Source organism: Tetrao urogallus (assembly GCF_951394365.1).
Source record: "Tetrao urogallus genome assembly, chromosome: Z".
Taxonomy (NCBI): Eukaryota; Metazoa; Chordata; class Aves; order Galliformes; family Phasianidae; genus Tetrao; species Tetrao urogallus.
The window spans coordinates 46,761,284-46,783,975 of NC_136816.1; the positions used below are offsets into that span (position 1 = coordinate 46,761,284).

Consider the following 22,692-nt stretch of genomic DNA (forward strand, 5'->3'; position numbering starts at 1 on the left):
TAGTGACATAAAAAGGAAGAGCACTGTATGAATCAAAACTGATTTTGTTTGTCTTAATCCCATACATATTTGTATTTGCTTAAAAAATGTTTTACAAAAACTGCTATTATTAAACCTAACATCCTTCCCTATTGGCAGAAAAAAAATGAGCTAGTGCAATTGTCTCTGTTTATTAAAGTGTCTCCTCTTCTGACTGTGAATCTTCTATTACTCAAAGAGAATTTTTCCACTAACTTCAAACAAAAATTTTCTTCAGTCTATCGCTGTGTAATCCGTTTTACTCTCACTTGGTTTTCCCTCCTAGTTTCAAAATGTAAAGTATTACAAAATCTTTATTACTTAACTGAAGAAGTAATAACTCAAGTACTTTATCTGACGAGGCTTACGTATAAACTGCCTCACTGTAAAACCAAGTGCTTAATTAACTCAAAACCAATTGCAACTAATGCTGCTTGACTTTTTAGTCAGCTATAACCAGTCTAAAACAGTGTGTGTGTGTGTCTTTCTGTCTTCGTCTCTTCATTACTTCCTTTATTGCCCCTTCTGGCACTTCTTCTGGAACGAGCTTTTTAAGAAGGTGCGGTATCCTGGATCATCCACATACTCATTCTTAAAACGGGAACTCAGTACTCTCTGTCTCTTCTTTTCTCCCAGGATAATATCCGCTCCATAAAACGTGTCTTCAAATCTCATGTCAGACGCTGTGGACTAAAACCAGACATTAAATACACATTAGACTTGGTGCACACTACCACGTTCTGATATATTTTAGTGGAGTTACATGGAAGTACAGGTACATTCCACTAGATCACCATGGCATCATCACTAACTATATGATGGATTATTCAGATACGACACAGTTTGTAGAAAAATGTATAAATACTAAATGTATAGATTAAACACACATTTTAAAGTACAATTTTTACTTTACCATGTTTTGCATGTTCATAAATTAAGTTTTTAGATCTTTAGTGCTCCTTAGAATTGTGATTAATACCAGCTAGGGTTGGTTTTATCCAGAACTCAGAAAATCACACTCTTTCAGGATGCAAAACAGCAACACAGAAATAACACAATGGTTGGGTAGCTTCACTCCCAGCAGTATCAAGTATTATCCACATCTGTATTTTATTCAGATATGTTTGAAGTGCAATGTACCTCAAGGACTTCTGTTAACAAACCTGTATGCTAGTTGATTTACTAAGAGCTGAAATCAACAGCTGGTTCTCAGTAAACTTAAAGGATCAACTGTGACAAAGAAGCAGGATGACAGACAGCAATCCATTTGGGGAAAAACAGTGGCAGAGAGGTTGGAACCAACTTCTATTACTTGAGTCACGGTAAAATTTCCACAGTTAGGAAAAACTCTGGTTAGAAGAAATTAGTGTCATATATTTCAAGAAGGGGAAACAATTCAGCATGAGGTGAAGGAAGTGTTAAACATACCTTGAGGAATAAATCCTTTTTTTATAGAACCTGAGGGAACTGTGGAGAATCGTGGAAAGGCCTGTGTATAGACTGGATATTGTATTTGACCAAATTCAGTGTTTTTTAACCAATATCTAATGTCCATATAAATTGAATGGTGACGGATGCAAAAATAAAATACTGAACTATAAAAATATCATTTTTAAAAGAGCATGAACTCAGTTATGGCCATAATGATATTCTTACTGAAATGCAACAGTTTTTGTTCTACAGGACATGCAATTAATTATAAAAGTTTTATGTAAGTAGTCTCCTTAAAAAGAAAAAAAAATAACCAATGGAGTTCTGAATATAATTAAAAAACACTGAAGAACATATTGAATATATCCAGATGGTTTGTTCAACATTTTCCATGACATCTTTCCTAACCCTAGATAATTAGGACACTCAAAGATGTTTGCATTTACCACAAATAACTGGCCAAAAGTTGTCTCAGTCAGGAACATCTGATTATTGCACCTCCAACTGGAAAGAGCTGTCCTAATCTCATTCTATTCCTTCAGTAAATCCTGCCAGTGGGCACTCACTGACAACCTCAGTTTTCTCTGTCTTTCTTCTACCTCTCACTTTCCTGCCCCATTCACGCACTACAACAACCCTTGCCCCTGACACAGCCCAAAAATGTGCAGCCTCCACAAAAGGGATAGCTGCTGAGGACTGACTGAAAGGAGACACTGATGGAAGAAGCAAGCAGGCAAGAAGCAAAAACAAGGGAAGTCAAAGTTACTTATCTATACATATGTGTGATGCTGTTAGTTAGGCCATCAAACTAATCCAAGCTGAATATGCCTGAAGAATCCAGTCTACACATTACTCCCGTACCATGCCACATACCCAGCTCTCAAAAATCAAATTAATGTCACATAACAGATATGTAAGCAGGTTTTGTGTATGAGCCTGCCACCGTGCAGCAATGAAAACTACACTGTGCACTGTTCTCCCTTTCAAAGCTTCATTTTTCTAATAAGAGAGTTATCCTTTTTTCACACAATACTGAATTATTTCTCTTATTTATGAGAACAACTTAGCATCTTTATGCTTGGTTGTTAGATTAAGTAAGGTAATTCAACTTACTAGGCACAGTTTTGAACAAAGAATGCTAAATGAGAACATGGACTTGAGATGAGCACAATGCTTTTCTGAGTAGAATTAGTATTGAATTGAACTGCACAAACATCTAGCATTAGTGACAAAGACAGATCTGTTTCCTCCAATATCTGTATGGCAGAACTTTCTCTTTTCAAACTTCTGCTCCTCAGGAACCTCAGCTGTTTTCTGAATGGCATATAGTTAACCAGCGGATGTTGTCTGGAACCACAAGAAACTGGAAAAATATGAGGCTCTGGTTTTAAACTAAAGACCAGCGAAATGCTCTAAGTCCTGTTAGTGATATTAATGAGTTTTCATGAAACAGGTGTTCTGTTTCTCAGGACGAGTTAATTGCATTTTTATTAAATTAAAAGCATTTAAAATCTCAAAGCTCTGATAATTTGGAAAGTTTTTCAAAAGCTATGGACATCATAAAAACATTCTGAAAGAATATAACATTTATCTATTTTAAAATTCAAAATACTACTCATGATCTGACAGATATTCTACCACAATGACCCCTTTGGGAGACAAGAAGTAGGCAGCATTTGCCTGTATTAGCAATACAACAAATCCTTCTCACTGGCAAACGTGAACTTGTGCTAATTGCTGTGCAAAATCTGTACAAATTAAAATAAAAAGTAAGAATAAAGCCAGGAATAGCGTTGTTGGCATTTTGAGCATGTAAATACCATGAAGTTATCAGAAAGTACTCACAAAACGGGCTTTCACTCTTTTAGGAAGCTCTTCATCTAGAGTATAGATCTCTTCTCTCTTCATTAGTATTTGAGAACCATCCTCAAACTCAACCTCATTGGAAAAAAAAAAAAAAAAGAGTATTAAAAAAAAAATCATGATTTAACTCTGGGAAGTTTCTGGGAATGTCTGAATAAAAATGCATCTGCAAGCAGATTTGAACATAAATAATTTCTATTTTAGTGAAATTAAGATAAAACAGAAAAAAAATGTTATTTCTTAGAATGTTCATTAGACCAAAAAAAAACATCTGAGCAAAGAGACTTCAAAATCAACACTGACACACACACACAATAAAATAAAGTTTATTAGGAATGCAGAGCAGAAACAACACAGACAAAATAATTTTGTAGGACCGATGTATTAAAACGTCTTCATGTCATTTTAATTTGCCTCATTTTAATTCCTTGCTTCTAATAAATAAATAAATAAATTTAATTTTAACATCCTGTGCTTCAAGGTTGAGGAAGACGATGTCAAAAGAAACTAAGTATGAGTGACAACTAGGGAAATAGCAGTTAACAGAATTTTATTGAATCTGATGGAATTTCTTTAAAATGCTCTGTTCAGAAGATGAAAAGCTTTATCATGCTTAGGTTTAGATTTAATCCAACATGAACCCCGTTAGCAGAAAATGAGAAAGGAAATGTAACTAGGTGTGGGGAATGTTAAAATGCTGAGGCTTTGAAGCATTTATGCCTTTTCAGTAGCTGCTGATTTTTTTTTCATACTTCATCTAACAATTGTGACTTTCAGCTATTATCTAGGACTGCAGTTTTAGTTCCTATAGAAACTGTACTTAAAAGTTTGGCAAGAACTTAAAAGAAGTCCCATTCCGTTTATGATACCACTTGAATGACAACAGACATATTGGAATAATAAGTCCAAATGCAAACATATAAAAACATTATTAAAGTGTTATCATAGATAAATCTGAAAAATCATGCATTTGAAGTTGTAGATGGAGTGGGTTTTGTAGGTCCAAATTAAAACCTTGCCTTGACTGAGAGTGTCAGATTAATTTTAACAACTGAAGAATCCAACAGAGTATATCCACTGTCAAATGTAAGGGTACAGGTGTATGAACTATTAACTTCTTTAAAAGCAAGATCTCTTTAAAAACAATTTAAAAGGGATGCATAAATCCAGAACACATTTAAAATCCAAAGAAAACTCCACAGAGCAAGATATGTAAAAAAATCACAGAAGTCATCTTTGCCCCTCTGTTCCTGTTACTAACCCTACAGGCCAAGTCAGCGAGTGGTACTCTAGTGGAACATAAAGTTCCCTTTGGTTTAAACTTGTTTAAACGATGGCCATTTTATTATTTTTCACCATTATCTGTGAGCAGACTTTCTGTTTTTCCTGCTCTTTACTGCACAGTACATTTCATAGTATGTTTTTGCTTCGTATCTGCAGTAATGCTTGTTATGCATCACCAGTGAAAGAATCAGGCAGGAAATAAAATCCCTTGGTTCCATGCAATGAGAAAATTAATGGGCAAAGACTTTTGTTTTAATAGCAGGGTAAAGAGGGAGGAGACTGCTTCATACCACAGAATTTTACAAGTTTGCTGTGTGAAATATGTTCAACTTTGCAACTGGAAAGTTTTCAGCTATAATTCAGCATGAAACTGCACTGGAAATGTATTTGCCATAATGTTAAAGGCAAACATAAGCACTTCTCTAAGACTTCCAGTTGTTTTGTGATTCATGCAAAATACAAAACCATTGTCTCTAATAACTCAAACTTATTCCAGACTGCATATACTACATCATCAATCATCTGTTTTATCCAGCAATTTATTTTATTTGCACTTCTGTAGTTGCACTGGGTCTGTGTACCACTTTATTCTCTCCATGAGATTTTCTCTCATCACGACAAGAAGATTAAAGGATCAGTGGAAAATGTAGAAAACAACAGCGTGAATAATTTAATCATCTCAAATGAAAATCTAAAATAAACACTGAAAACAATCATACCTACATTAAAAATGACATCACACAGATAGACATCATTAACAGTTTCATTTGAAATGAACACTTACTCCATTTGCAGGTATAACTCTGCTTGGGGATTGTGTGGGGTAACTGGATGGCAAATGTTATGCTAGATGACACAAATTCTGGCACATTTTGTCATAGCTCCTGCATGCATAAGCATTGTCAAATTCTGTACAAATGTCTCAAGAACATGAGAACAATTCACAGATTTATCTGTATTTGGATATTTGAACAGATTTGTTGTATCAGATGACAGTTGTTTCAGAGACTCGTTTTCAGTTTCTCCTTTTGTGGTACAATATAAGAGAACACGAAAGAGATTCTTTTGGTATGAGAATCTCAAGTGTCCAACAGAGATCAGAAAACAGTGTGTGTATGTGCATGTGTCCTGGAGGCTGTGTTGGAAACCACATAAGATAAATAAGAAGCACTACTCGTGTCTTAGAGTTAATCTTGCACCTTGCATGCCACAGACTTTCTGTAATCTGTGGTCATGTTTGGCAGTCCTGTCATACAGATTAAAATGCTTGCAAAATTTCAGAAATCCTGTATAGTACAACTTGGACACCCTTTAATCTTTGCTGCTTCCCCAGTTTGTTTAAAAAGTTTGTTTTATTAAAAGCAGTTCACAGTAGTCTCTAATACTTATTATCCACTTCTGGTAGTTCAGGTTGGCAATGATGAGGTCAAACAGAGAAGCCTGAGGCTATTGAAATGAACTTCAGGGTTTTGGGGCAGTCAGTTGAAGGATTGGAAGTGCTTTATTATCTTCATCAATGACACTGATGGGGTTGGGTGCAGCCTCAGCAAGTCTGTAGATGACAACAAGCTGTGAGGTGCAGTCAACACATTCAACACATCAGAAGGACAGGATGCCTGCCAGAGGGACCTAGACAGGCTTGGGCACTGGGCCTCGGTGAACCTCATGAGGTTCAACAAATCCGAATACAAGATCATGCACCTGTATTGAGGTAACACCCACTACCTCTCCTATGAAAACAGGTTGAAAGAGCTGGGGCTGCTCAGCCTGGAAAAGAGAAGGCTGCAAGGTGACCTGATTACAGCCTTTCAATATCTAAAGGGGAGCTACAGAAAAGAAGGGGACAGACTTTTTAGCACGGTCTGTGGCGACAGAGCAAGAGGAAATGGTTTCAAATTTAAAGTGGGTAAATTTAGGTTGGATATAAGGAAAAAATCTTTTACAGCAAGGGTGGTGAGGAGCTGGAACAGGTTGCCCAGAGATGTAATTGATGCCCTTCCTGGGAAACTTTCAAGGCCAGGCTGGATCATGCCCTGGGCAATGTAATCTAGCTGTGCATGTCCCATTCACTGAAGGGGAGCTGGGACCAGATGACCTTTAAAGATCCTTTCTAACTCTAAAAATTCTATGATTCTATCATAAATGCACAGGAACAGGCTGACTCCAGTGCCAGAAAATGAGCTGGTGGGGAAGAGGTCACACCTCAAGTACTGCATTCAGTTTTGGGCCCCAAAACTAAAAGCAAGATATTGAGGTCCTGGAGTGGGCAATGAAGGGCAACAAAGTTAGTGAGGGGTTTTGAGCACAAACTTTTTGAGGAGTGGATGAGGGAACTGGGACTATTTAGTCTGGAGGAGAGGAATCTAAGAGGAGATCTCATCTTTCAGTACAACTACCTAAAGGAGGTTGTGGTGAGGTGGGATTAGTGTCTTCTCCTAGGTAACAACAATGGGACGATAGTGATCTGAAGTTGCACCACTGGACATTCAGGTTGGATATTAGGAAAAATTTCTTCTCAGGAGGTGTGGGTGCACATTGAAAGAGGCTACCCAAGGAAAGGATAGAGTCACCATCCCTGGGCACGTTCATGAAATGTATAGATGTGGCATTTAGAGACATGATTTGTGGCTTGGGCATTGGGCCTCTGTGGGTGAAATTCATGAGGAAACTCATGAGGTGATGGATCGATGATTTGATGACCTTACTGGTCTTCTCCAAACTTAATAATCCTATAACTGCTATGCTGAGGAACTGCAAAAACTGCAGACCCTACTAATATCCTTATGCTAGTCTATTTTCTATTATACTACTTTTATCACGTTGTCTCAGAGGTCCTAAATGAGACAAAAAGCTCTTTTTTTTTTTACTATTTTGGTTTTAAACAACCATATTAACCTAATCTCACAGTATTCCTTAGAAGACCAACTGTTTAGAAGATTAAATGATTAGAAGATTACTGTTACTGTAGAACAATCTTTGTATTTCATTAAAAAAAAAAACACAACTTTTCACTTTCACAAAATAATACATCTTCTAAATATAAGCAAAAGGGTAACATTTAGAGACTAACTCAAGGGATCAGGCATTTGAAGACCTGAGTTTGATTGCAAGTCATTGGCAAACTGAGAAGGTCAATGCAGCATATCATTTAGCCTCCCTGTGCCTTAATTTATCTGCAGATATAATAGCAAATTTACCATTTTTGTACAGTAATGTGAAGCCTTCAGATGAAAAGAGTTACATAAGTGAAAATGATTATATATATATAAAAGAAATGTACCTAGATTCTCATTCTTCCAGAAGTAGTATTATTATTGTGATTGTTTTATTGCAGTTTCTACCATTCACTTCAGTACTCAAAGCTGCTGACTGGTTTTTTCTCAAAGGCAAGTGCAAAAAAAACCAACGATTATTGTGTCTCTGAAATCAGAAGTCAGCTTTTTAGCCTTAAAAGGCTTTTAAAGCTGCAGTGTTCAGTTTCATTTTGGCTTTGCTAAGGATAAAATGCTCCTTAGATTATGTGTTAATTAATTCAAAAGTACCTTGCACAAATGGAAGTGGAGGTATTTTCACTCTTCTTTTTACTGTTTTTTTTTCCATCCTTTCACAAAATGCCTGGGGCACATTGTGGTCACAAACTATTAATAGATTTTATCTCATTAATAGTGTAATTACCTGAAATCAAATAAATAAATGACCAATTTGGAGATAGTAAGTAAATGACTTGGAAAAAAATAACTATTTCTCTTAATATTCTACCTGTTCACCTTACAAAATGAAAAATGTTGTCACATGCTGGATGGATGGGGGGAGAGCGGTAGATGTAGTGTATCTTGATTTTAGAAAGGCATTTGATACTGTCTCCCACAACATCCTTATAACAAAGCTGAGGAATTGTGGGATAGATGAGTGGACAGTGAGTTGGGTTGAGAACTGGCTGAATGGCAGAGTGCAGAGGGTCGTCGTTGGTGGTGCAGAGTCTGGCTGGAGACCTGTAACCAGTGGTGTCCCCCAGGGGTCGGTGCTGGGTCCGGTCTTGTTCAACATCTTCATCAATGACCTTGATGAGGGGACAGTGGCCACCCTCAGCAAGTTTGCTGATGATACGAAGTTGGGAGGATTGGCTGACACGCCTGAAGGCTGTGCTGCCATTCAGCGAGATCTGGACAGGCTGGAGAGCTGGGCAGAAAAAAGCCAGATGAGGCTTAACAAAAGCAAGTGTAGAGTCTTGCATCTGGGGAGGAATAATTGCATGCACCAGTACAGGGGCATGAGCTGCTGGAGAGGAGCTCTGCAGAGAGGGACCTGGGTGTCCTGGTGGATGACAGGTTGGCCATGAGCCAGCACTGTGCCCTCGTGGCCAAAAATGCCAATGGCATCCTGGGGTGCATTGGAAAGAGCGTGGCCAGCAGGTCGAGGGAGGTGATCCTCCCCCTCTACTCTGCCCTGGTAAGGCCTCATCCCGAGTACTGCATCCAGTTCTGGGCTCCCCAGTACAAAAAAGACAGGGATCTCTTGGAAAGAGTCCAGCGGAGGGCCACAAAGATGGTGAAGGGCCTGGAGCATCTCTCCTATGAAGAAAGGCTGAGTGAACTGGGTCTATTTAGCCTTGAGAAAAGAAGACTGAGAGGGGATCTAATCCAGGTCTATAAATATCTGAGGTATGGGGGGCAGAATGGCGAGGCTAGACTCTTTTCAGTGGTGAATGGAGACAGGAAAAGGGGAAATGGACACAAACTGCAGCATAGGAAGTTCCGCACAAACGTGCGCAAGAACTTCTTTACAGTGAGGTGACGGAGCACTGGAACAGGCTGCCCAGGGAGGCTGTGGAGTCTTCTTCTCTGGAGATGTTCAAGACCTGCCTTGATGCCTACTTGTGTGACCTGGTGTAAGGAACCTGCTTTGACATAGGGGTTGGTTTCAATGATCTCTAGAGTTCCCTTCCAACCCCTGCAATTCTGTGATTCTGTGAAGACTACTGATTGAGTTCTATTAAAAAATCATTCTTTTTAATTTCATGGGATCAAGCAAAACATCAACTCGGAAGAAATGCACAGTACTAGTTAATGTTTTAGACAGCATTATGTGCTGGTTTAAAGGCATCAGCAGTTTACAATTTAGTCCATATTCCTGCAGCTCTGAACTTGTGGTCTGCCACTCCAATGCTAGAGCTGAATAAGCAATAAAGACATCTCAAAAATAGGCATCTGGTAATAAATATAGACACTCACCTGATACATGTGAGCTGTGTTTGGTCCCAGATACTTTGCACCATACAGCTTTCCATCAGGCCACTTCACTTGAACAACCTCTCCCTCTGCAGGTGGGCCCAGCTTTAGGCAATCTCTGCTCTATTTACAAAGAAGGATGGATTCTCACGTCAGGGAGTGAGCTAATACACTTTGAATATACTTTGAAATTACCAATAAGCTGCTTCTTACAACTTGATAATTGGAGAAGATTTATTACTATGTGTGTTTCAAGTTTTATAATCCTGCTAATGGGCTAACAGAAGATACTGTTAGCCTTTATGAAAATGAAATACTGACCAAAGAAACTCTCTTAACAGCTTGATGCTGCATTGGCAAGGCAACATATGCATAAATCAGATAGCTATCAGCAACTGTGATACATTTCCCCAAATTAATTTCTGTCACATACTGAAAATAAAGATCACTAAAGAGCAATTGAATATGCGCAACAATTTCCTTTCCATATTCAAATAACTCATGTTTTGTTAATTGCAGCACAATTTTGCTAGATGCTAACTTCGCTGACTGAAAAATGCAGTTATAGATCAAACTATAAATGGTGAGAATGTCAATGAGTTCTTTGCATAGCTGATGGAGAAACACTGAAATAGTCTAAATACATATGATGAAGAACAGGTGAGGTTTTCTGTTTGGCTTGTTATTTTTCAGGAGTTACAAAACACGTTTTTTTCCTTTGTTTTGGCAAATTTTGTGCCTGATTTGTTGAGAATGTCAGAGCAGCACAGTTCGTACTTGCTATGGTTTCTTCTGCCTTACATGGTTCAGGTCTGACCCGAATAACTTATGTGCAGAACACACTGTTCATATCAGAAACAGTACGATGGACATGGGAAAGACCATGCCAGCTCTGTGCTCACTGATTCCTTTGAAACCACCTGTGACAAATATTCACTCCCCAAAAAGCATTTGTACTTTGTAGAGACTACCTCAAAACACTTGTGATGCAGATTAGAGCTAGTTTAGTGGTTTTCTCCTACAGGTGAGAGGAACTACTCAGTTCATGCTATCTGAGCTCACTGCTGAGAGGCAAAACAGGAAGGGAGAAGAAAGAGCCAAGGGGTCAGATGCAAGGACTCAGGGACAAGGTTCTCTGGGATCTGGTGTTATCTCAAGTTGCTGTGGTACTTTCACTGTTTTCAGTCTCACATTTAAATAGAATAATTACCAAAATGTATTGTTGGCTTCACCTGCCTCTTCTAACTGAGGCCAGGGATTATGACAAAGAACTTAAAATGTGGGAGCAAAAATACACTACAGCAATCCTTACTGGAGTGTGATCTTGTTACAATACTGCCTTAGCCCAATTCAAGCCTGGTAAATTGTCTTTAATCACATATATCCATGAAATTGATTCATCTCATGAGAAAAACAGAATAATGCTGGGCTTTTGCAGGAACACACATTCTTGAAAAACAGATGACAGCACTGTCTGTCTCTATTGTCTCTCAGGCGCTCTCCAAGGGGACAGCTCTAAGACATATCATCTGTGTTTGCCCAAAAAGGGTTTTTATGACAGACACAGAATGATACATCCTTTTAGTATCACCAAATATCCAATGGGTCCGCCCACTTATGGGGTTGGAAACGGCATTCCAGTATACTCTTCTCAGTATTTCCACAGGAAAGAGAGAGGAAGTTTTTTTCCTTGGTGATGACTACAAAGATGTTCAGTAACATTATTATACTTATTGTACTTTTCCCCTATCAATTCCTAAAGCATAAGAAATAATTTTTAAAACGTCTTGACAAAGTGTCTTCAAACAAACTTTTAAAAAGCAACATGGAATTTTGTAAATTTCCTTAAAACAAACAATCTATCAACAATATCAAGCCAAACATCAATTTTCCAAGAACAAAAGCCTTTCGTGAATTGTCCCTCTGTATCTTGCAGAAGAAAAAAGTCTCACAGCTTCTCTCGGTCAGCTAATGGAATTGCTCATATGGAAAATTAACAGTTCCCATGCAAATAACTAAGAAGAACTGGAATTATGACACAAACTCATCCCTCATATATATAACCAAGTTACCTTACTTTATGGAACAACATTTGGGAAACATTCTAAAAATGCTGATTATTGCTGACAGTTCCTAACTTTTCTTGTATTGCGCAGACTATTTAAAGGTTCTACCTTTTTACTGTAAAAATATTCTCATCATTTTCTTCTGAAGGCATGATGAGACCTATTTTTTAGGCTGCCAAAACTAACAAAACACAATCTCACTCTGCTCAGTTGTATCATGAAAAGTTAGGCATAAGATATGACAATCCCTGAACATTCTCATAAGCCAGATGTAAGTAACATACACTTTAGACACAGTTTCACAGATATTCAAAGAATTTCATTATAAGCAAAAACTTGTAAAGAATAACAATTCTTAAGCATTTTTTTAAAAAAACAGGCTGTATTTTCTGACTTCAGAAACATATGTTTTGATGTTCATGACATACACTGAGCTAAAACAGTAATCAATCCATTAGTAATAAATCTTGGAATGATAAATAATGTTTTTTTATGCCTACCACTGTCACGAAGAATTTTTCCTACATTTTTGTTTCCCCTTTTGTTTTTATCACAGTGACAGAAGAATACTTTGGTTCATAAAATCTGAACAGAATATCTGTAAGCACTAGCTCTAGTTGCACCATCGTGCTGGTGATAGTTGATACCAACTGAGTAGGAGAACAAACATGGACCCACACTGAGAAATAAAGAAAAAAGAAGAGAACAGAAACCATAATCTGAGAAATGTTGTGAGATTCCAATAATCCGAATTGCAGCCAATGACACCTGGAGAAAATATCTTAATTTAAAAATGAATAAATATATTCAGAGATGGACATAAATCAATTTAGAAATATGTACTTTCTAAATCAAGGTTAGAAAGTACATATTTAAGATGAATTTAAGAACTATTGAGATTTCTCCAAAACTGTCAGAAGCATATATCCCCTGGATAACCACAATTTTATTTTGATAATGGTTTTCTTTACAATTATCGTACGAATTCAGATATTTAAAAATCAGCAATTATTTTGTAAATTATAAAAATGTAAGCGACTTGGATTTCTCCTATATTTTATTCAAAGCAACCGTACTGAAAACAACTAAATTTATTGAATTCAAAGAAAGCACAAAATTAAATCCTGTGATTCCTGAAGTCAACAAGGCTAAATTTCAGTGCTGCTGAGCAAGTCATCTTCAGCAGGTGTGGCTCATATCTTCAGGCACTGACAGGCTGAGAGAAGCCGGAAAGTAAAATTGATAGTAGAAAGGATACTGAAGTCTTTCATGTAAAGATTGTAGTAGGAAATGATGAAATTATTCTGTGACTACAGATATCAGCCAAAGTTAATTCACTGAGTCTCTGGTCTGACAGAAAGCTAGATAGAGAAAAAAATCTTAGAAAGGAAAATAGAGCATAGCTGACATAGAATATATTAGCACTTAATGGGGGAAAAAAAGTTTGAGGAATGCAGCAGTTGAATGAAAAAGACCTAAAAACTACAATGCATCATTTAGTAACACTTTCAAAATCTTTCTTTTTTGTTTAAAAATGTGATTTTTTTTTAGGTTTAAAAACCTGAAAAGACACTCTAAAAAATATTTCTGATCTTCAGAATTGCTCCAGAATCCAGCATCAATTTTTCATAAGCTTGTACAACATTCTGCCTTTTCAACTGTCAGCTTAAAGCACGCCTGATCTTTCAAGAGCTTAACTGGAATCAAATCCTTCCAAACTTGATTTAGTCTTAGGTGAATGTGGCATGTGGTTAGTAGAAAAGGGTCAATTAACTCCCTTCACTTAAAACAGTAAGATCACGGCCAAAAAGTAAGCATTGTATTTGAAATCATAGCAATAACATTGGTGATTTTATCTCTAGAACTTATTTGGAAGAAGGGAAAATGCCCACATGGCATCTTTTAGAGGAGGTATAAATCTAGCAATAGTCTAATATTAAAAAATGTTCCTGGAAAACAATCATGATAAAATGCCAATATTTGATCAAATCACAAGACAACTTCATCAGATCACCTGGAGTTTGTTATTTATTTTGATTATGTGATCCTGCTCTGATTCAAGGGAAGATACAGTGATGAAGGTCTCTGATTTGAAGCCCCAGCTGACAAGCTCTATCAGTACGTCTTGTTTTAAGAACTGCAGACTACCTCCCACTCATACTTCCGCATAAGCATTCTGTGGAACCTCTATCAGGATGAAGGAAATCAATTTCCATGTTGATCAATGTCTGAAGGAGACTACTAAACTCACAGCTGTGCTCCTACAGTGAGCTTAGTAGGGAAGAGCAGAATTAAATATAAAATACATTTCGAATCAGTAAGTGACAACCTCTTCAGCTGATTAATATTACTGGAGACATTTTCTCTGAACATAGTCCTAAAAAATTCATATATACATAACTAGAAAAGGAAGATGAAGATTTTCCATTGTTTACAAAAATAAGCCCAAACATTTGTAAAGATATTGAAGAAAAAAAAAAATTGATCTCTTTTATACAGTATAAAGTGGAAATATCATCTGTGAGAAGTTCACTCTCACAATTTAAGTTTATACGTATTCACCACCAACTTGCATGAATAAATATCAACTGTTTTCAGCTTTGCTGTTTCGCAAAACCAGGGTTTACATTTATGAACAGGTATAACTTAGTGTTTTTTATTAGTTATGTCCTTCCACATACAGAATAGCCTCTTCCTGCTCTGAACCATTCATTCTTCTGCATCTTGCTGAAGTGTTTTAAAGCCTACCATACACATAACTTTCTTCTGTGCACTTCCCATTAGGCATTTCTACAAAATCCACACAGTGTGGAGCATCAAACTGTAAACAAGCATTAACCATGACAGCAAACATAATCAGGTGGACACCTCTTTATTTCCTAACTGAGTCATTCCCATGACATGAATCTCAGTAACTCCAAATTTATTTTCCTCAACTCTAATAGAATTGCTTATCTGTTTAACTAGCAGGCACAGTGCTGAACTCTGGTATTTTTTAAATCTCCAAGCTTTCGACTGTATTCTAAATAAAATATTTTTGTTTGTTTAAACTGTATTTTAATCACCGCATTTTTCTCGATGTCACTCAGCAAAATTTTCTCCATCTTTTTGACATTTCTGTGCTTTGTTGATTTGCTTTGTTTTGAAAACAAAGAAGAAAATGCCTCATTGTTTATTAAAATTCTGGTGAAGTACCAGTGGCAGTATAATTGATATGAACAATACAGGGCTAAAGTGGGTATATGTGGCTCTTCTTGCAACAGGTTTTTGAGCTATCACATACTTATAATACTGTTCTTGCTGTATGATTCTGTAATGCAGCAAAAGAATAAAATATATGTAAGTTGTATAAATAATTTTGATTACTGATAAAGAAATAGTATGGAATTTAAAAAAATATGCACAGAATCTAACTGGCATTATTCTTCCCAGATGCCATCTGTTTGAAGACTGTTTGACTGTTAGCTCAAAGCTTGACAATGCAAAATATTTGTATCAATTAGTTTAGATGAATATATTTTTGTACTTTGAAGTAACTCATTATTTCTATACCAGAAGACATCAAAACCCTCCAGGAAGACACTCCTCAGTCAGTCAACTGCAGTCTTACATGGAGGTTGCATGAGAATCAATTCTGTTGTGCTGCTGCCTTCTGTATCAGAAGGCTCTTGAACCACACTATGCTGCTGTCATGACACTTGTCCTGAAGAAATGGCTGAAGGCAGAAGTAGCAAACTGACTTCAGCCTCTACTGTGCCTGATGATACATATCCTTTACATATTGTTCCATCCCTCATTCATAGGGGTTAAGGTACAATATTCTAATCCTCCTGAAGAGTGAAAGCACATAATCTACCCTGAGGTTTCAAAGATCAAAGAGAAACAGATACTGAAGAGATGAATTATAGCTAAATCAGGCTCTCTAATTGCAATAAACCTGGCCTTCCTATCCTGCTTATCTCACTTTTATTTTACATACCAATACTTAATTTGTGTTTGCAAATCCATATACACAGTTAAAATCAAACTTGAAATAGAAACTGTCCATCTCTTATCACCTCCTTCATTCTTAAATTCACAAGAATGTTTCAGACTTATCAATCTCTCTATCAACTATTTGTATGGAGAAAGCCAAAATACTATCTCATTTGAGCTTTTACATTAAAAATTACTTGGTTTCTAAAAAATAACTTGAAATTTATAAATAGTCTCCAGAACTTGATAACCATTACTTCTGCACTCTTATTCTGGAGGAACTGAAATTTATTTCATAGCAAAATGGGCATTAATTGTAGGATTTTAGAAACTTCAGTGGAAACTGTTACTTCTCAAAATACAGACAAAACATGCTCTCTACATTCATTTCAATTGACAGGACTTCAGCTGGATTTCTCATTCCCAGAATCACAACATGAAAAAAGTATGAACAACCTTAGCCTAACCTTAGGGCAACTGCATAGAAATAATGTTGCCACTGACTTCAGTTAGTCCTATCCAAATTCTCCACTTTCAAATTATGAACTGAATTTAATTTACTAACCCTATTCATTGCTGCTAGGATACCTGCCATGAGATATAGTGCTCTCTGCACTAATATGTAAAGACTGTTTGAACAGGAAAGAATGCAAAGGAACTAACATGTGGTGAACAAGCTGTCATTAAGAGTTAGCTACTGCTGTACAAACCCTTGAGAGAACAAGGTTTCTGGGGGAGAGCAGGAAAGGTACCTTCCCTGTACCTCTGCTCAGTCCTGACGTCAGAACTGAAATGTCCCCAAGGCCATTCTGCAAAGGCACTTAATACAAGTTGTCTCCTCTGCTTATCTTATTTCAGCTAACATTAACTTTCAACTTTAGCACTAGTGATTAAGCTCCCACAGACATGCTTACCAGTAATTGTTTTATAAGGAGCACGACCAATGTGATTACAACAGCACCTCTGATTCAGAAAAGCTTGTCATACAGACAAATAACATACTGCAGCTGAAAACAGTGAATATATCTACCAACACTATTAAAGCAGAAGTGAAGACAAAGAACTGTAGAAACTCTCTGAAATCAACTGCTGATGTCAAAAGACTGTCAAACTGTTTTTCTTTGAGAAACTGATAGTATACAGTACTCATGCAAATTTTTAGAAACACAAAATTAGGTTTCCTACGTTCCAAGACAATTTGAATGAAAAGGATAGTGGTAGCTAATTTGCCACAGTCAGAATTTTATCTAAACAGGAACAGTAATTTACACAGTGCATTAGCATTTGAAAGAGCAGGCCTGATTCCCAGGAGTGCAATTCTGGTTTTGAATTGGTATAAATTCAATGAAATCACCAGATTAACAGAATAGTTTCTGTAATTCAACAAATTTAGCATTGGATCACGGACCGCATAATATAAAAATACTTTGAACTCATGCATATTATGTTGTCCTTAAAATGTTGCTGATTCTTCTCTTACAAAGTGAATATATTTTTTCACTAAAGGGAAAATAGAGGACAAATTGAATCATGCATTGCTTAATACACCAAGAATTTTTTACTTTATATATTTCTGTCAATACATAGTCTTTCAGCAATAACACAAATTCACAAATAATGCTAACTGAGAGTTGCAGAATTGTCCAAAAGACTGTAATTTTAGCCCCTGATGTAGAACACAGCTTAGGATGTCCACAGTGGTACTTGGCATCGCAATAAAGTGAAAAACAAAGGACAGTAAGGAAGTTTTACTGTGGGGTACAAGATGCTCTATGAAACAAAACTCACCATCTCGTAAGAGCAGCGTGAAGGTGAAATTGGCAAGCGCATCGGAGCGTCTGACTCACTGTGCCTGACTGAAGTACGCGGTCTCTTTCGTGCAGCCGAGAAACCTTGCAACAGTTACATGAATCCTACCATATCCATAAAACAGTCCAACCCCTTTGCTCAAGCAAGGAAACCAAGGGAAGGGTGCCCAGGATCATGTCCAGGCAATTTTGAAGATCTCTAAGGCGAGAGGCTTCATAACCTTTCAGTACAGCCTCTGGCATTGCTCAGTCAACCCCAAATCAAAAAAGAAAAATTAAAGTATAGCACTTCCGGATGTTCAGGAGAGACCTCTTACACTTCAGTGTGCGCCCACTGCCTCTTATCTGGTTACTAGGCACCACTGCATAGCCTGGGTCTCTCTGAACACTTGAGGTGTTTAAAAACATCAACAAAATTAGCCTGAGCCTTCTACTCTCTAGGTTGAATAGTTCCAGATTTCCCAGTCTTCCGTAATGGAAAAGATGCTTATCATCCTGGTGACCTTTGGTTGTACTCTCTCCAGTATGTTCATGTCTCTCTTTCCCTGGGGAGCGCACAGCTGAAGACAAGTAAGGATCTAAAGGCTTAAACTTCCTAGTAAATCTACTGAACTCAGAGGACGATGAGGATTTTATATTCTGTTCCAGCCACTATTTTCTCCCTCCAGTATAACACACATGGCAAGGTGGAAAATAATCTACTTCTGAAATTAGAACAAATAGTGTAAATTGACAGATATGAAAATCCTACAATTATTGGTTACCTCAGAAAAAAGTTGGAAAGGCAAATAATGCTGCTCCCTCATCCTAAATTTCCACTTGATCTGTGATTCCTATCTGATTCCAGGTATTTTATTGTGCCCCACATGCTCAGCACGGTGGTATTCATCATGGTGCTGGATATGGACAGACACTCACTTTTGCGAACACAATAAACATTTCAATTCATTTCAGTATCTTAGCTACTTCACTGCAAAGTCAGCCATTTAATCTTAAACCACAAAGTAACAGATTATCTTCCATTTTGTTTCTTCTGCTCAGCTGTGACATTACCATCAATTCGTGTAAGTTCTATATTGATAAGGTTCTGTAAAGCATTGTGTTAGAAAATGGAATAGGCATTATACACAGGAAACTGTATAAAGATAATACTTACACTTTGAGGTTTAATTTGCTCTTAATCCATAGTGTATTCAATTCTTACAGTTATCTATTATCTTTCTAATGTAACAGGAAACTAAGAAAAAGCAAAAACCGCAGAAAAAACACTTCTGTTTTCTAATATAAAGTGAAAATATCTCAGTTCAATCAATACAGTTATAGTACTGTACAACAAATTTCACGTTAGAAATAAGCTACTGCATGTTTTAATGCTCTGCAGCCTCAAGAGTTACAAGACGGAATGAAAGCCTCCGGTAGGAAGGTACCTCTTTTCTACTTTTCAAAGTGTTTGATTTCAACTTACTAAGACCAGAAATTCATTACTGTTAGTATTCAGATGAGACAAATAATGTCTTGTATGTAAAGCACAGGATAATCTGTATCAGCACTTGCAAATCAAGTGCAGAAGTTCACAATAAAAATTTTTAAAAAAGTGAAAAACGTGACATCAGTTTTTCAGAACATACATATATATTTTAAACAGATTAAAAAAAAACACAAACAATTCAAAAGAGAAACCCAAATTTTCTCCTCAGAGATGGTTTACGTGACTTTCAAACGTTCTTTCTAGAATTTCTCAGATGTGTCTGCCAAAGTTCATATTGTAAAAATTGCCGAGTAGTAAGTTCAGCTACATAGCAGATATGTTTACAATGCTGAAAAAAAATACGGCAGCTGAACATGAGTAGTGCAGCATTTAGCTCAATATCATCTCCATTTTTTTAAAGCTGCTAAACCTATCATAATTAATTGTATCTCTTTTCCTACATCACTCACCTAGTTCCGAGAAATTTTTTACTACATTTATACCAAATCTGATCTATCCTTTATGTTTTCAGAAATGCTGGTGCTGGTGATACTGGAGCACATCCAAACTATCTGAAGATTGCCTGGAATGAGTATCAATTCAAATGTTTTAATTTCCTTAGCCATTGTACAGTTAAATGTCAGTATATTAAAAGTGAATAATATTCTATTATTGTCTATCAGAAATCAAGTGGATCTTTCACAGATGAAAAGAAGGTATGCACTACTATTTAAGGTTTTGATTTGAAGAGGTAGGCAAGAGAGTTAAAAAGAGAAAAGAAACCCAGAAAAGAAACTACCTTAAACCAGTCAGGAGTTCTGTCATTTATAATGCCAGACAAGGTTTATGGGAAAAAAGTTACACAAGTCTGATCTGTAAGATACAGCACCCTTATGAGATTACCAAGCCCTCTATTTTTCTGTCTGCATGGACATCAACACACTGTCAACACATTATTTCCAAATGTCAGCTGTTCAAGCAGTCCATTGTTTCAAAATCAATAGCCATACATGTACTAACATACAGAAACTGAGAAGCTTATTAAGTGTCCACACTTCATCGGTCCACACTCCTGTGGACATAATTTTGAGCTCTGAATCTCTATGTCTGATCTTCATAAATTTCTTCCCAATTGTTCTTTCTTTCCACAGGCCTCAATTTCTAACAAATTCAGAAATAAAGGAAAAAACCCTTTTTCTCTGAACTATCCCAGCATTTATTGCACCACTGAAAGCCACTTGTCACAGGACAGATAATGCCAGTAGTAAAGAAGTAAGACTTTTCTTGAAGCTGTATGCCAACCACTGACATTCAAAGGCCCCAAAGCACTACCTTTTTTTCCCTACACGTGCAAAAAATCTCTCCAACATTACCACATTTTAAATTGATGTTCCCTTCAGCCTGCCTGTAGAGGAAATAATTTCTGAGGAGCTGCCCAGCTAAATCCCATTGGTTCTGTATCTCAAAGGAGGATGAAGCAAATTTGTTCTGTCTCTCAGCAGCCTTACAATAATACCCTCAGGACAATTTGTATTCTTACCCCTACACCTATGCCGCAATCAGTTCACTTTGTATTGGACAGCTTCCAAGATAATAGATGCCTATGTGGCTTCTGATCTCGGGAAGACATACAAGCTAGAAAGGATCATTCAGAATATCAGTAAGTCCGTATTCAGCAAGAAAGAAGGGATAATTGGCAAGCCTATGCTCACCGTGTATGTATACACCGGAGTGTGAGTCATGAGTTACTGAAGTTTTCTTAATTTTGTAGAGGTATAAAGTGAGCATTTGTCAGCAGGGACTGAGGTAGAGAATTGCAAAGAAAGTCTGACTGAGAAAAGGCTTTTCTTAAATTACACTGATATGATTCTGGTAGGTCTGCCTACAAATACTAGTAACTAAAATGAGCTCAAATTAATTATAAAGAAAGGAGAAGATAATAATTTGGGGTTCTGTGAAATTTAGGTGCCCACTGTGAAATGTCGTATCCTTCTTGATAATTTCAGTGATGTATTTCAGATGTCAGAGTTCCAAATAGTCCTATTCCTCCCTTTTCTGATAATAGTGATTTTACAGTATTGACAGACACAAAAAGATAGAGCGTAATCTACACTGTCCTGATGGCAAAGGCTCTCTTGGGTGCAGTAGTGAAAGAAGATACTTAAATTAGCATCAGCGCAATTCTGCTTATTAAGGTTAAGGTTGCTACGTATCATTGTGGGTGTGTTAGAAAACAGTGTCAGACCCAAAACACACAAATCAAGCTACTTGTTATGCAAAACTTCCTTGTTCCTGCTTTTGACAGGTGCAGTATAGATGCTGTTTTAAACTACATGTCAACAATTTTTTATAAGTAAAATTATGGCATTCTATCAAGACCCGAGGAAACCATCATAACATGGTCTGAACAACAAACGCATGGACTCCTGAATATCTATCTCCTAACACCTAATCATACACACTTCTCTTCCACATCCCTCAAGATGCTGTTGCATGATAATGAACATTTACAACAACATTCCATCAGCTGAAAGAGCATTTAGGATGTGTCGGGCTTTTGGCTGGCAGAGATCGTTTTTGTCACAGAGGCTCATATGATGTTCTCCTTTGGATTTTTTATGGAAACAGTGCTGATCACACAGCCACGTAAGAGCTGCTTCCATAGGAGCCAAGCTTCCATAGACTCAAGGACGTTTCCACTTCTTATGCTCTTCTTCATGCCAGAATGCTGGAGCTGCACAAGAAGTTGGGAGGAGACACAGCCAGGACAGCTGGCCCAAACTGACCAAGTGGATACACCATACCACCCAATGCCAAGCTCTGCAACAAAAGCTGAGCTGCAGAGGGAAGAATGAGGGCATATTGCTTGTGACAGTGTTTGTCTTCACAAGAAATTTACGTGTGATGAGCCGTGCTTCCCTAGAAGTGCCTGAGTATCTATCTGCCTGCCTGTGGGTAGCAGTGAATTAATTTCTTGGCTTGTATTGCTTGTGCACACAGCTTTTGCTTTACTTTGTAAACTGTCTTATCCCATGACTTCTCACACTTCTGCCCTTCCAATTCTCTTCCCAGTCCCCTGTGGGGACAATGAGTGAGTGGCTGTTCAGTGCTTAGCTGCCTCCCAGAATTAAACCACAACTGGAAGGTATCCAATTTATTGCTTTTAATCAGTAAAGTCCATTTTGGGTTGTAGGCATGACAACCCACAGATCAGCTTACAATCTGTGTGGAGACTCCCTAGATTTATAAACTTGATGGTAAACTAAAACACAGTGTAGATACGTCACCAGACAGGATGAATAAGTACTCTTATTTTTATTCACCTAGTTTGCCTGATAGCCACAAGGTGAAACCATGACAGCAAACAATTCTGTTTAAAATGGCAATTGGAGAACCACAGTAATTAGTTGGGCAAGTGGCCGGAAACAATGTTTGGCATTTCATTAGAGATCTGCTCACCTCTCCTGTAATCAGACATACTCACATAGTCACCATTAGGCAAAGCATGTTCATCTGTAACCTCTTTTTGTTTTTCTCTTCCTTGGAATAAA

The 22,692-nt window shown here is 37.2% G+C and overlaps 1 protein-coding gene across 1 annotated transcript in view; it reads right to left on the reverse strand.

The window, feature by feature from the left end:
* Nucleotides 1-531: 531 nt before the first annotated feature.
* Nucleotides 532-22,692, reverse strand: part of KDM4C (lysine demethylase 4C) — a gene marked incomplete at both ends in the record, with an annotated part of 281,788 nt that continues 259,627 nt past the window's right edge. Inside the window, 3 exons of the mRNA XM_079548519.1 lie at nucleotides 532-708; nucleotides 3,295-3,387; nucleotides 9,828-9,947. Coding sequence (XP_079404645.1) covers nucleotides 532-708; nucleotides 3,295-3,387; nucleotides 9,828-9,947 — 390 coding nt within the window. The remainder of the gene's footprint in view (nucleotides 709-3,294; nucleotides 3,388-9,827; nucleotides 9,948-22,692) is intronic.